Below are 13,839 nucleotides of genomic sequence, written 5' to 3'. Positions count from 1 at the left end.
GAAGACCAGTTAGTCATGCGTACTTCTCCCTTACCTAACGCTAATCCCCTTGGCTCACAGCGCTACCATCTACTGCTGCAAACTTAAAACGAAGTACATGTTTGTGATCAAGTGGTTTATGATAAAGAATATACCATGGTCTTGTTTTTGAGCCATGTATTAATCCTATTAAACACACACACACACACACACACACACACACACACACACCCCTTTAGTCAAAGCTGACGGACTAAATCTTGGAACTCAAGCTTATATTCGTCAGTTCTGAGCTTCAACTCCAATAGCTTGTAGGCTACTCAGGAAAGGTGCAAAATCAGACAAGACTCTACTGTTTCTGAAGATACAACTTGTACCTGTGTGGGTGGATTTGGAGGCAGCCCCAGGACTAGCACATCTGTCCTAGAACACCCCCTGGCAGCCTTCCTAAAATGTACTCCAACAGATATCTTGGCCAAATTGCCAGGCCTTGCTTAATGCCGGGCCTCCCCCTCCTTGTGGAGCTGGAACCCCTGAAGCAACCACTGTAAGCACCTCCCCGGAGGAATAGGGCAGGCATTTCTGCACAGAAAATGATCCCTCAGAGCCCACGTGGGTTTTCCTATACGTCCACTCCACTTCTGTCAACAGGCAGTTGTTTAAAAGGTCTGTTACATGCCTTTATGGAGACAACCACACAACAATGGTGAAACGACATGCAGCGGAGGCATTGGTAGCCTGTAAGTAGGGCATGCATACAAAGTGTACCGCAAACAGCACATGTGCCAGCTGTTGTGTTTTGATCAATCTTAGGTAAAATATCCCTCTTCAGAAGAATGGAGTCAAATACTTAAGTGTAAATGCACAATTAACAATGATCTCCTCCCTGTCCCGTCTCCCCTTGAGCCTACATGTAATATATTTAAAAATTTAGAGGCTGAAAGTGTTTTCGAAGTATGCACTAAAAACCTTGAAATGAATTGCATGATAAATAATTTGTGGGTTATAGCTGAGGTTCTAACCACACCCTTAAAATGGTGTACATTGTTGCATTTAAGTAGATTTGAAATTTAAAAATGATTTTATTTGTACTATTTAGAAATGTAGATGTTCAGGTTAGCAGTCATGGCAGGGTGAAAGAATACACTCTGTTTCTGGCTTTGGCACTTAGAGCATAAGGTTGCCTTTAACATTTCAAATTACCACTGTTGTAATTACATGACTATTCCTAGTATATCAAAAGGGACAGTTACCAAACCAGAATTTTGGTAGAAGCATTCACCATTTCATGCTTGAAAAATACTATTTGCCTCCCTAAATATCTCTTATTTAGCCGAGTCACCTGTTCTTAAAAATTTGCATTGGAATTTCATTAAGAAAATTTAAACAACAAAACTTGAAGAATGTAAACATCCAACACTAAATGCTTAGTGACCGTTATTAATCTTCTCAATTTCTCATTTCTATTCACTGGCATAGGGAAACGAGTAGCTATTTCAAAGTTAAAATGATTGTTTGGACTAAGTGTGAAGTTTTGTCATGCAAAATGAACTATAGTTGAAGTCCAGGCTACCCACCACCGCGGCCGAGGTGTGTTGTGCTTCCTGGACTGAAGTGTGGCCGAAGCTTTTCGGTCCGGTACTGCCTGTCTGTTTATGGCGAATAAAACCACGCTTGCCCTTTTTGTTGTTGTTTCTACAGGTCTGTGCCTGGCACTTCTTTCCCACATCCTCTGTGCCCGATACTCCATGTTCGCCGCTAAGCTTCTGACACACATGATGGCAGCCAGCTTAGGGACCCAGGTAGGAGAAAGGCTTGTTTGCCGACTTGTCATGAGATGTTCCTGTTTCTTCACCAGGGATCCTTGAACTGAATGTACTAGTAAAGTGTAGCATCCACAGTGCTGAAGAGATGCTCTTTCACTCCTGTGTTGTGAAGGAGCGCGGCAGGGAGGGGCCGGTCTAAGGAAGTGAGAACAGCAGGTCCAAGCGATTATTTGTGAACTTTTCTGCAGGGAGGTATCTAATAACATTGCTTAAAAACAGCAGCTTTTTCCTAACACAAAGCAACCTATTGTCAGCTAATCGACGCTAAATATATTCTTAAAAGGTAGACAGAGAATTAACATGTTACGGAAATTGACAAATTTTATGTTTTTAAATAAAATCTTATACTGTGGTATGAATTCTTTAGCATGAGGGTTACTAAAATGATCTGTACTTTAAAACCTAGCATCTAGATAACATGCTTTAGTTAACATTCTAGAATACCGTTTGGTGGAACATCCTCTGTTGGGGAACAGTGCAGGGGCACTGTGGAATAATTAGTGTGATTCAGTCAACCACTGGCACGCAATGCAAAGCAGATAGTTCAAAGCACAAAAGTCAAAGTAAAAGAAATAAGTGGCCTCTTCTGGTCATGAGGTGCTCACAGTCAGAAGCAGCAGAGAGATGTAGGTGACTCTAACGTGGTGTGGAGAAACAGAGAAACGACTTTGCGACATAGGTTCATTTCCCAGTAAAGGAAGGGCACCATTTGTAGCGGAGGTGATGTTTGAACTGAGACTTGAATGAGTAGGAGCTCGCAAGGAGGTTGGCAAGGAGAAGGAAGGGATGTTTGCATGATCACAGGGGGGAATTAGAATCACTTTCTCTTTGTGCCTGCAAATAGAGATCCAGACAATAGCGATCTCAGTATATTGTTTAATACTGTTCTCTGGATATGGAGAAGCACTCTTGGGGTAAGAACGTGTGCTGTGGCTTGATTGGGTCCTGGATGCCGGGTGTAAGCAATGTGTGCGAGTGGACCCTGCTGCACCATTAGGATTTGTATACTCTCTTTTAAAATGGGAACGGACGTGGTATTGAACTCTGGACAGCAACATAAACAAAAATCAACAGTGAGTGGAGAAGCTGAACTATTATATGGGAACTTAGGTGGGACCTTAGAATTTTTGCCTTTCCTGTAGCAATGGTGTATACAGATTTGAGAACTATATTTTTCAGGAACAGATTCAGTGCTGAATTCCCATCTGAGGGCCCTAGATTGAATTTTAAAATTACCTGTTTACGTTTGACAAGGCTATTTACATTGCCTTGGTAACCTGTCTTAACTGTCTGATCTTGCCTTTGCTTTTTGTATGTAAGATCTTAGAAAACCCGCCTTCCATAATTAGAGTTTACTTGGCTCTATTCACCACCCACTCTGGTGATTTTTTTGGCAGCAGAATTTGTTCAAGACTTAATTATAGCACTGTAGAATTACAGACAACTCCTCTGTGTCCTAGCAGACACATTTGCTCATGTCTAGGGATGTGTAAGAAAGAAAGACCCCGGATTTGTATGCTGGGCCATGGTCTTGTGCTTCATGTTGTACTTAACATCACTCTAAGAGAAAATGATTTGTCAGATCCATGTCCTTTGGCATATTTTGGCATATATGATGCAGCATGACAGGAGAAGTTATATGATATATGAATTGTGGTGTGAGATAGCTACAGAATAATTTCCATGTTTTTTTTCTGGGCAGGAAGAATTTGTGTATTGTTGACAGAAAGAACTGTTTTCAGAAAATGGCTTTCCTATTTATTCTGATTTACAAAATATCTTCAGTGACAGGGACGTAATCTCCCCTAAGTCTTTTAGAAAAGGCTCCCTCCAAGGCAAGGAAGCTGACTGCAGAAACACAGGCTCACCCTGTCTCTTCCTATAGTGGGCTTGTGCTTATTGGCCCCAGATACAGAATTTTGCCGGTGCAAGTTATTCCAGTTCCAGCCCTGGGTCTCCTGTTTGGGAACCTCCTTTTTTTTTTTCTTTTACTTTTTAAAAAAAACTCGTTTTATTGGGGGCTCATACAGCTCTCTTATCACATCCATCTTTCCATCCATTGTGTCAAGCATATTTGTATATTTGTTACCATCATCATTCTCAAAACATTTTCTTTCTACTTGAGCCCTTGGTATCAGCTACTCAATTTTTTCCCTCCCTTTCCTTTCCTCCCTCATGATCTGTTGATAATTTATAAATTGTTATTATTTTTTCATGTCTTATACTGGTTGATGTCTCCCTTCACCCACTTTTCTGTTTTCCATCCCCCAGGGTTATATATAGATCATTGCGATTTTTCCCCCCATTTTTGTTACACTGAAATTCTTATACATCCTCTAGGGAAGTCTTTTAAAAAATGCAGTGTGGCCTGTGATATTTGGGTTGACTGGATAAGACTGTAGCTGACACAGAGTGCGAGGGCAGTGAACACTCCGAGGGCGGGCCTCCTACCAAATGGAACAGCTTTTGTGGAGAAGGGAAGAAGGGAAAGGTGAGGGGCCCAGACTTCTTTCCACGTAACAGACAGGTGGCTGAGTCTGGCCAAGTGGGGTCTGTCTTACTTCTCCACTTCTCTAGTTTATTATTCATACGTGGATAGGTAGAGAGGAGAATCCAAACACTGACTGTGCCTTAAAAGCCTGCATCCATTTCATCTGGGGTCGTGTTAAGGCATCCCTGCAGCTCTGAGAGTCATTGACTATACAGTTCCAGCAGGTGGCAGTAGAAGATGCTTTTTCCGCAAAACTGCTTGTCAGATCTGTTTCAAAGATGGAGTTCAGGAGAAAAGTCGAGAGATGCTTTCTTCTCTCTTCCTTACCTAGGCTAAAAAGCTTTCGTTGGTAACACAGCATACACATATTTGCAATCGCCGACCTTGTCTTTTCATCTCCTTGCTTCGCAATCGGAAGAAGTGCGTCAATAAAGCACCAAAAAGACGACTGCACAGCACTTCCTCTTGGTATCATTCAACAGAGTCAGCGCCTTAACGCAAGTTCATCGTTACATTTAGGCTTTGATAAATTTTAAGGAGTGGGCTTTTGGGGTTGAAAGTGTATTTAGGGAACCATCATAGACATGTTGTTCAAGACTTAATTGTAGCACAGTAGAATTACAGATAAGTTCCATATTGACAGTATTGTTTACCAGAACTATGTTTTTCTTCAATGCCTAGTTTTTTCTTAACCATCTATAAAAAAATGGGTGAACGGCCTAGTTTTTTCTTCACCATCTATGAAAAGTGAGTGAACGGTATGAATTATGGGGCCCTCACTTCCAATATGAAGTGAAAATAGCAAATCAATGTTGGTTGCATTGGGCAATATTTCTCGGAAAACATCTAATTATATCGTTGGCATTTTTATCTTGGAATCGCACCCCCCAACCCCCCCCCCCTCCCAGTTGCCCTGATAAGCCCAGTAAACAGCCAGGACAAAGGACACGTTGACAGTTCAGGGTTCTCGGTGCTGGTGGCTCCCTCAGGAAAAGCAGTTCTAATAATCTAAAAAAAGAACAGAAGTTTCCTCATAGAAAACATGCTGATAAGCTAGAAATGCATTTGACCTGATTAAAAATATTGAGCAAGGAGGAAATTTCAGGGCATTTCAAAAAGTTCATGAAAAAGCCCAGTATCCTTTCATTCCATTTTCCATGAACTATTAAAATCTCACTGGTACTTGATTTTCCTTCTATTTTTGTTAGTTTGCTTATTTATAGAGTCTAATCAGTTTTTTGTAATTGAGCATTTTCATCCAGAACATATGATTAGATTTGTCAGGAAATTCACTCATTGCCTTAATTCAGGCCATATTATGAATATTTGAAAATTTGAAATACTTAAGGATTTTGGTAGCCCCTGAACATGCAGAATCCTTCCAAAGAATGGAGAAAAATATTGCCCTAAAAATTCAGAACCATTCTCTGGAATTTAGCCAAATTTGGGAAAACTGAGCAAAATGTTTCCTCATTTTATAATGTTTTAGAGTAACTCAGTTTGCAATGTTTGGCTCCCCAATAGCATCCTGTTCACACATCATTGCTCAAAGATCCTGTTTTCACCTGAATTGAATGTCGTTCTGACTCTGGGCAGCTAGCGCCTCTGAGAAGCCTCTGGGTGCATCCTTCTGGTTCAGAACTGAGTGATGTGCAAGCTCTTGGAGGCTGCTGCAGGCCCTAGGTCCCTTACAGCTGTTTCCTCTGGGTTGTTGAGAATGCCAATGCCCGACAACCTATATCTAATAACCATACTTTTTATCACTTGGAGACAAAGAATAAGATTGAAAAATGTAAAATGCTTATTATCCAGACACACCTTTCATTAGAGGGAAGTTTTGTTCCATCACTTAGTAAGCAGAATATCCTTTGTTATTTCTCTTTTCTGTATGGTATAGAAAAGTATCGGAGAGTGTAAGTCCATGGGTTCAGTACTGACTTCTGCTCTGAGGCCTGGGAGCACGAGAAACCCGGAGCAGCATCCCTCTAGGGAGCAGTTACAGTGGTGTGTCAGCGGGGATATTAATGGATTAGGACTAACCGTGACCGTCTTCAGCTCGTTCACATTCAGACTCTGACGAGTACATCTAGGGTGGATCTTCAGCTCCTGCGTGTTCAGACCAGAAGACGAGAGGCCGGCCGGATTCAGACCCAAATGCATCGCTGGTGGTGGTGTTTGCTCCAATTTCTGCTATTATTATCATTACTAAATTCATACTCTAACCGCTTTTCTTCTGTATGGATTAATTAAGTCAATCTTTGCTTTCCTTTGAGGCATGTCCTTCATTGTTTTAAAACTATCATAAACGTTTATCTCTCCAACCCTCAACCCCCCGGCCTGCAGCTGCTTCCTCCTGCTTCCTTTCTTCTGGTTCCCTGCTAAGTTATTTAGAAACGCAAGGGTCCATAGACAAGGAAATGTACAGACGACTCAACGTGCAGATCAGGAATCCACGCTGATCTTTCTCGTCGCATTTCACACATTCTAGGAACTCCCAATGTTCTTTTTGGACCTACGATAGACCGATAGACCGTTAGGAAGAAATGCTCGCCAGACCTCCGCCACTCTCTCTGGCCCCCAAGGTCTTTGCTCCCTGTCATGAGCTTGTAGGTTTTTCCACTTTGCGATGCTGAGGGGGGACTTTGGTGCACACTGTTCGGAGGTATTGAACCGCACCTGCTCTTCAGGTAGAGAAGGGCTCTTTGGAGGTGACTGAGGAGCATTCTGCCCGCAGCCACAAAATGCACTGCAGTTGGATGCATTAAACTCTTTGATATTTACTTTCGGTATATTCTTCAATATCGCCCAAAACAATGTCACACGCATGACTGTGGATACCCATGTCATCATTCAGGGGCGAATGTAAAACAAAACACCATCATAAGACCACTACTGATTTCAGAGCAGGTCCCTCAGTAACCTCATCTGTCACGTCCAGAGGATGGAGACTGTGCCATGGGGCATGCCAAGCAAGCTGTGCACACACACAGCATGTAACCAGCAACCGAAAACAGTGACCTCATGACAGGGACCGAATATACGCAGAGACGGCTCTTCTCCAGCGAGCTGTGCATAGGATGGGGTCTTAGTCTGCAAAGTCTCTGTGCAGCAAATGGCCGTTGAAGGGTGTGTGATGTCTTACATGTTAGAATGTGGCACAGTTAGGCAGGGGGGAAGACAGGGAGGAAAGCACTGAAGCAAGAATGAAGGGAGGTAAGATTTGGCTGATGCCTGGAGAGGTACAAAGAGACGTAGATGAGCACACACACACCTGCACTCCTACAGGTGCGGGGGTTGCCCAGTGTCCATGTGTCTCTCCACAAAGCCACAGATGAAAGGAAGGGTTTTGAGGATTCCTCTATCAATGAGGCGTTGGGATGGGGCAGAAAACTGAGGGATAGCCCAGGAGAAGCTAGAGTCAAAGAGGGGAATTGACAGAGTTGGTGTGAATGGCTGGTACCATCATCTGGCTGAGCTTGGCTGATGAACAAGGGCAGTGACAACCAGAATTCAAAAGACGGAATAAGAACTAATAACAGTACACTTAATAAAAAGAGCACATTGCAAATTTTATTTTATGACAACTCATGTAACACTTGTAGGTACTATATGAGGTAGGTGTTATAAAATAGGGACGAATCTTCTTCCTACTTTACAGATGAGAAGTGGAGGCAGGAGGAGTTTACGTAAGTGTCTCCCGGGCACAGAGTAATAAGGGAAAGAACCAGTGTTCTAGCTCAAGCAGCCACTCGGTCTTTTCCCCACGTTGCTGGCTCAGAAATGCACATTTGATGAGGTAGCACAGTGGTTATACCCTGGGCTGCTAACTGAAAGGTGAGCATTCAGAAGCCAGCTGCTGTGTGGGAGCAAGAGGGGCCTTTCTGCTCCTGTAAAGATTGAACAGTCTCAGAAGCTCACAGGAAGAATTCGACCCTATCCTATAGAGTCGCTGTAAGTCCGTATGGACTCCATAGGAGTGAGACGTTTTGATTGGCTTTTATCACCAAAGGCAGTGTCAAAGGCTTCAAGGTGACTATGATGTGAGCTGGTGGTTTCGTTTGGTTTAAACAGGAAAGCTAAACGGGATAAAAAAGGGTAAGTGAAACCATGAACATAAGGGGTTAAAGTTCCAGACCCTAGTGGGTAAGGTGTTATGTGAGTAAAAGTGGAGGTCTTGACTTTGTAAAATCCATCCTCTGGGGCACGTTGTATAGAGACTTTATGGCTATAGAATAGATGTAGTTAACAGCATGACCGGCTTGCAAAGGACAGGCAGTAGGCTGTGCTTTGACTAGCGTGTCTCCTTTCCTGTTTATAGCAATCAGATGAGGTGGGTCCTGTTAGCCCGGGATTGCAAATAGAACCTCTGAGAAAAAAGTTCATTCACCTGCCTTAACTCTCAGAGAAACTGAAAGGAGAGAAATTGCACACAAGTCTTTCTGACTCCAAAATGCATGTATGCAAGGAGAAGGATCATAAAGCACAGCACACATTTTTGAAGACAAAAACCCAATTAAAAACACATTCAAAAGGGAGGGCAGCGAATCAATGAGAGATTAATCTTCAAATTTGGCAGGAAAAAGGTTGCTGGAAAGCGTGGCGTGAGCTAATGAAAATTAGACATAAAATGTTCCGAGGAATCAATGGGTGGAGAGGAAACATGAGGCACATATTCGTCAGAACTAAGGGATTAACCATATTGGCCCCAAAGGGCACCAGTCTGCTCCCGAACAAAGCTAGAAGACAGTCGCTCGCGGAGAGGCAGGAGAGAACGATGCTTCAGGGATCCAGGGAGGAAGAGGGAAGAGCACTGGAATACCGAGGGAATTGCAAGGAATGTTTTGCAACAAAGCTTGTCTAGATGGTTGGCTAGAAAATGAGTTTGCTCTGTAAAATGGCACTGAAATAACAGAAAAGAAAGCAAGACGAAGGAGAAGAGCCAAGAGGACAGTTGAGGCCCAGGAGCCAGGCTTCTGAAGAGAAGCTGGGCCTTGGGCTGTCGCCAGAATTGCCAGCCTCCTCCTCTCTCCACCGCACCCCACTCTGTTCCCTCCTTCTGACCAGAGGTGTCATAAGAAAGGTGGCAGGAGTTAGGAAAGTTCTCTTTGGTTCATGTGTTTATTTATCTTTGGTTGCTCTGGCCCCTCTTTATTAGTAGACTTCCCGCTACTACATCTATCCTAATCGTGTTATCTGGGACACTGGCACTCGATCTCACACTTGTTAGTTTGTTTCCTATCATTTCCCCCCACCCTGCACCCCAGCTTGTATTGACTGAAAGGGAACTTTTGTGGTGGCCTTATGGGGTTTTTTTTTTTGGTACTGTTGTAAACTTATTAATCACATTTATAACATGATTATCAAATAATTTTGTGTTACACTAGATAAGCAAGCATCACAACATTATACTTTGAGGAATTCAAATTTTGAAATTAAACAAATTTTGAAATCAAACAATGTGTTTTATTTTTGTCCTCACTTGAATATTCAGTTTTCCTTTGTCTTTTTAAAAATCTTTCAATAATAAAGCACAGCTTCTTTTTTCTCAGCAGGCTTTCCCTATTCAACTGAACCATAAACTGTTTTCACTAAATTGAAAATAAGTGAACACTTAAGATACAAAAATAGCCTGCTGGTCACACTGCTGGGAAATCCAAACTTTCCCAAGTGCTGCCGAAGCACACAGCAGCAGAAAGAGTGAGTAATCGTCTGCGTGAGGGTGCAGTGACATGATCATGTTTGCAACATGGCTTTTGTTAGTAGGAAAATTTGTGAGGCAAATCTAGACTTTACCAGAAAATACTGGTTGAGAATCTCTTATTACAGCCTCAAAAACATAAACTATCCTTGACTTTTAGAAGACTTGCTTTGATGTCTCTAACGAGGGAAAAGCGGCATATGGGAAAATTTGCTTTTGTGGATGTTTAATGAATAGCTGTCATGAATATTGATTTATAGGGGGGAAAGCCCTAGTTTTGGAATTACCACAGTTGGGGTAACATCCTTGAATTGCTGATTTCGCAGTGGGAAGACATTCAGAGTTCTGCCTACAGAGCAGACGAACCAATCATGTTTGAAAGCACAAAGTACAAACCCTGGCCCAGGCTCGGTGCTGGGCCAGCCCCGGGGTTGGCGGAGAAAGGCCGGCGAAGGACAAGCATGGCTGCCGAGGCCACACTGCACGCAGAGGCTTTTCGGTTGCTACTCTGAGTTGAACGCTTCTGAATGTTCTCTGCAAAACTAGACTTGTGTTTTCTTTTCTTGAGCTTTTCTTAAATCAACTCAAGGAAGGTACACGTTTTTTCAGCCCCACTCTTTCCAAGTAGGTGGCACTAGTACACCTGCTTCCACACCTTTCAACCCAGCGCCCTATCAAGGCTTGTCTATTGGACCACCTTAGCTGTATAGACTCTCTTTAACCTTGGCTGTTTATATTTTTCCAATAAAAAGACTACTTATTTTTATTATTCTGAGTATTTTCAAGTGTTGTTGTGTTGGATTGTTGGACCCTCAAGAACTAAATGTGTGCCTTGGATTGAACTAATATGTACATTAGTCTCGCGTACTTTGGATAATAGTATCGGGAGAGAGCAGACCCTGGAACCGTGCTGGACAAAGCAGAAGGGAAGTGGAAAAAGGGGAGACCTCAGCCAGGGGGACTGACACGACCACAGGAGGCTCAGACAGAACAACGGAGAGGGCGGCACAGGACTGGGCGGTGTTCTTTATGCATGGGGTCGCTATGAGCGAGAACCAGCTGGATGTCACCTAACAGACATGTGTATGTGTGTATGTATATCCATATTCGTGCACAAGCTCACTTCATAGAAACATAACACACGTACATGTGTATGAGCGAGTGCGTATGTATGCCCTTGGATGTGAAGAAGGCATATATCTTCAAAATAGAGATATTTACTTACTGGAAAACTCTACTTCCAGAGATGATAAGCATTTGATAATATACCTAAGTCCATGTAGTCCTTATAATACTTTATGAAATAGTTAATATTGTTATTGTCTCTAGATTACAACTGAGACATCTGAGACCCTTCAAAGTCTGGCCCTTACCCGAGTCTGTCAACTCCAGAGGTCCTATCCACAGCTCCCTCGGCAGCCCTCTGCAAAGGCCGCCTCCCACACACTGCCCTCAAGTCCAGCGCAACCCCGGAAAGCAGGCCGCAGCGTCCCAGGGGGGACACTGGCCTTCCATTTCTCCTCCACTTCCATGACACATAGTAAGGTCTTCTCAAAACGACTTGTAAAGAAATTAACAGCGGCAACATTTAACATTTACCCCACTAGTATACAAGTATGTCCATCAAAATAGGCCTTGCTTCAACCTTACTCTTAACGATTTCTAAAATCCTGCTGCTTCATGTGAATCGTTTCAACGAGGGCTCCTTACAAATAGATCAATGAAGTCTCAGAGAGTGGTGTCTCCTAGCTTTTCCTGTTTGATCCATTCACGGAGTATCTTGTGTTTAGTTGCCTGTCTGCCTAAGTCCCTGGGGGAAAGAGATCACTGTTTTTTATATCAAGTGCTATGTCAAAAGATAAATAAGAGGACCAAAATAACAACAGTCATATAAGCAAAGTAGTCTTTCCGAGAGACTGTGAGCTGTGCGCAGTCTAGAACCCACTTCCTGGCACAGCCCCATTCAGACACTGTCTCCTAGGAGTGAACACTTGTTTCCTGCTCGCGGTGGCGAGGGCCTTGGCCGTAAGCACGCCATTTGGGTTATAAGGGTGACTTTCAATGTCTGACAGAAGTGTTACAGAACAACCACCTGTATGCACTGCCAATTTTCATCTGTTGAAGATGGCGTGTGCAAATGACTTTATGCAATTTGACATGGAAATTCCGTAGCGACCCCATAGACCTTACCCCTCAGACCTCTCCCAGCCCCCCTTACATTCTTCTCCCTGCCGGTAATGTAAACATGCAAGTTGAATGAAGACTGACTTCTGGGTACACGTTTCCTGTGTTTGCCTACACTGAAATCTTTGGCATGGAATTCATTATTTTTTTAAATTAAACATGTTTGGGGATTAAATGTGTTTTTTCGTTACCTCCAAGTATATCCTATTTGTCTCTTTGGTCGCAATTTCACCACTTCATCGTGCCAGCTAGACCATCTCTCTTCTATAAGGCTATTGTGTGCTGTGAAGTTGATGTGGACACAGAGTGACCCTCTGTGATGGACCAGAACTGCCCAATAGGGCTTTCTAGGCGGGAGTCCAGATGGGTCCAGATGGCCAGGTATCGCCCTCCTCAGAGGGGCAGGTGACTTGGAATCGCTGCCCTTCTGTGTCCATAGTAACCTTCAAATTGTTCTCTCTTGTTTCACCCTGACTTTTTTTTAGAATGCCCAGTCCATTCGACTCTGAGCGATTGTAGTGATTTTTTAAAACTTCCTTAAACCTGTGCAGTTCCTGACTATTCTAGATCCAGTGTCTAGTTAAGCTCCAAGCCTGGAATGCTCTGCCCCAGTGTTTTGTCTCTTCCTATGTCCCTCTGTCCTTCATTTACTGAAGTGTGTTTTCACTTCAAGCCAGTCGCACTGAGTAGCCCCCTGGCCTCCAAATGTCTCGTCACAGTTACATTTACTTCATGTCATATATCTCGGTATCTGAAGTATGCTGCTTACTTACTGTATTCTGTCTCCTTCACCTCTCTCTCTACTTTCTAGACGCCCTGTAATGTAAGTTCCACTAGACACAATTGACCGTCTTGCTTTCCACAGTGTTTCTAGACCCTACATAAAGCATTTTGGCAAATATTAGTCTTTCAGTGAAAACTGGTTAAATGACTAAAAAACCGAGGGCAAAGGGAATGGTAAACTTTTTTCATAAAAGACTTTCTTTCTAAAGAAAAATTATTTCACGCTATTGCTGTGGAGGATATCTGCAGCAAAGCACACACCAGGGAGCTGCTGGTCGCGACACAGCTCCTCCGTGGCGCTGGGCGCGTGCGTTCTGGGAGTTGTGCGCGTGTTCTCCCTGTCCTTTCTGAGTTGTCCAGCGCCCATGACAACTCACTCCCCCCGAAGTCTCCTCTTAGTCTGTCTACTTGCTGTTGTCCCTCCGAGCCCGTGGAAATAACTCTTAAAAGAGCGTGATACTCAAGAGGAATATTTTTTATCAAGCTGAAATGTTTGGTTTTAGGAAGACTTCAGGGGATTTTTTTGTTTTTTTGGTGTAAGTTTGAAAGATTATCTCAGGACCACAGTTTCTGGGCTTCGTCTATGCCTTTCCTAACTCCAGGAAGTCCTGGGTCCTTGAGAGTTGGACACATTGCTCTGTGTTTCCCTGTGAATCAAACCGACTGCTCAGTGATGGCACCTGGGCACGTGCTGTCTAAAGGACATTCTTTGGTAGTCTAAAACCATCACCATAATTTTCTCTGGAAAATACACTTCGCATATCTTCAGTTCCTTGTTAAAGACCCAGAATAGTTTAAGGAGGTTATTCAAATTCTTTTAAAAAAATGTAACTTTGGAATGTTCTACTTCTTATAAACAAAATACATTATAGTTGTAA

The 13,839-nt window shown here is 43.1% G+C and overlaps 1 protein-coding gene across 1 annotated transcript in view; it reads left to right on the top strand.

Annotated features, from left to right (window-relative positions):
- The window catches only part of ADGRV1 (adhesion G protein-coupled receptor V1), a 675,247-nt gene that overhangs the window by 302,359 nt on the left and 359,049 nt on the right, over window positions 1-13,839 (top strand). The window contains exon 79 of the mRNA XM_045285199.1: window positions 1,681-1,781. Within this exon, the coding sequence (XP_045141134.1) occupies window positions 1,681-1,781 (101 nt within the window). The remainder of the gene's footprint in view (window positions 1-1,680; window positions 1,782-13,839) is intronic.

This window comes from Echinops telfairi, unplaced genomic scaffold (genome assembly GCF_000313985.2).
Source record: "Echinops telfairi isolate 266 unplaced genomic scaffold, ASM31398v2 ScPeMD7_7469;HRSCAF=8507_1, whole genome shotgun sequence".
Classification (NCBI taxonomy): Eukaryota; Metazoa; Chordata; class Mammalia; order Afrosoricida; family Tenrecidae; genus Echinops; species Echinops telfairi.
This window is presented reverse-complemented; position numbering and strand designations above follow the sequence as displayed.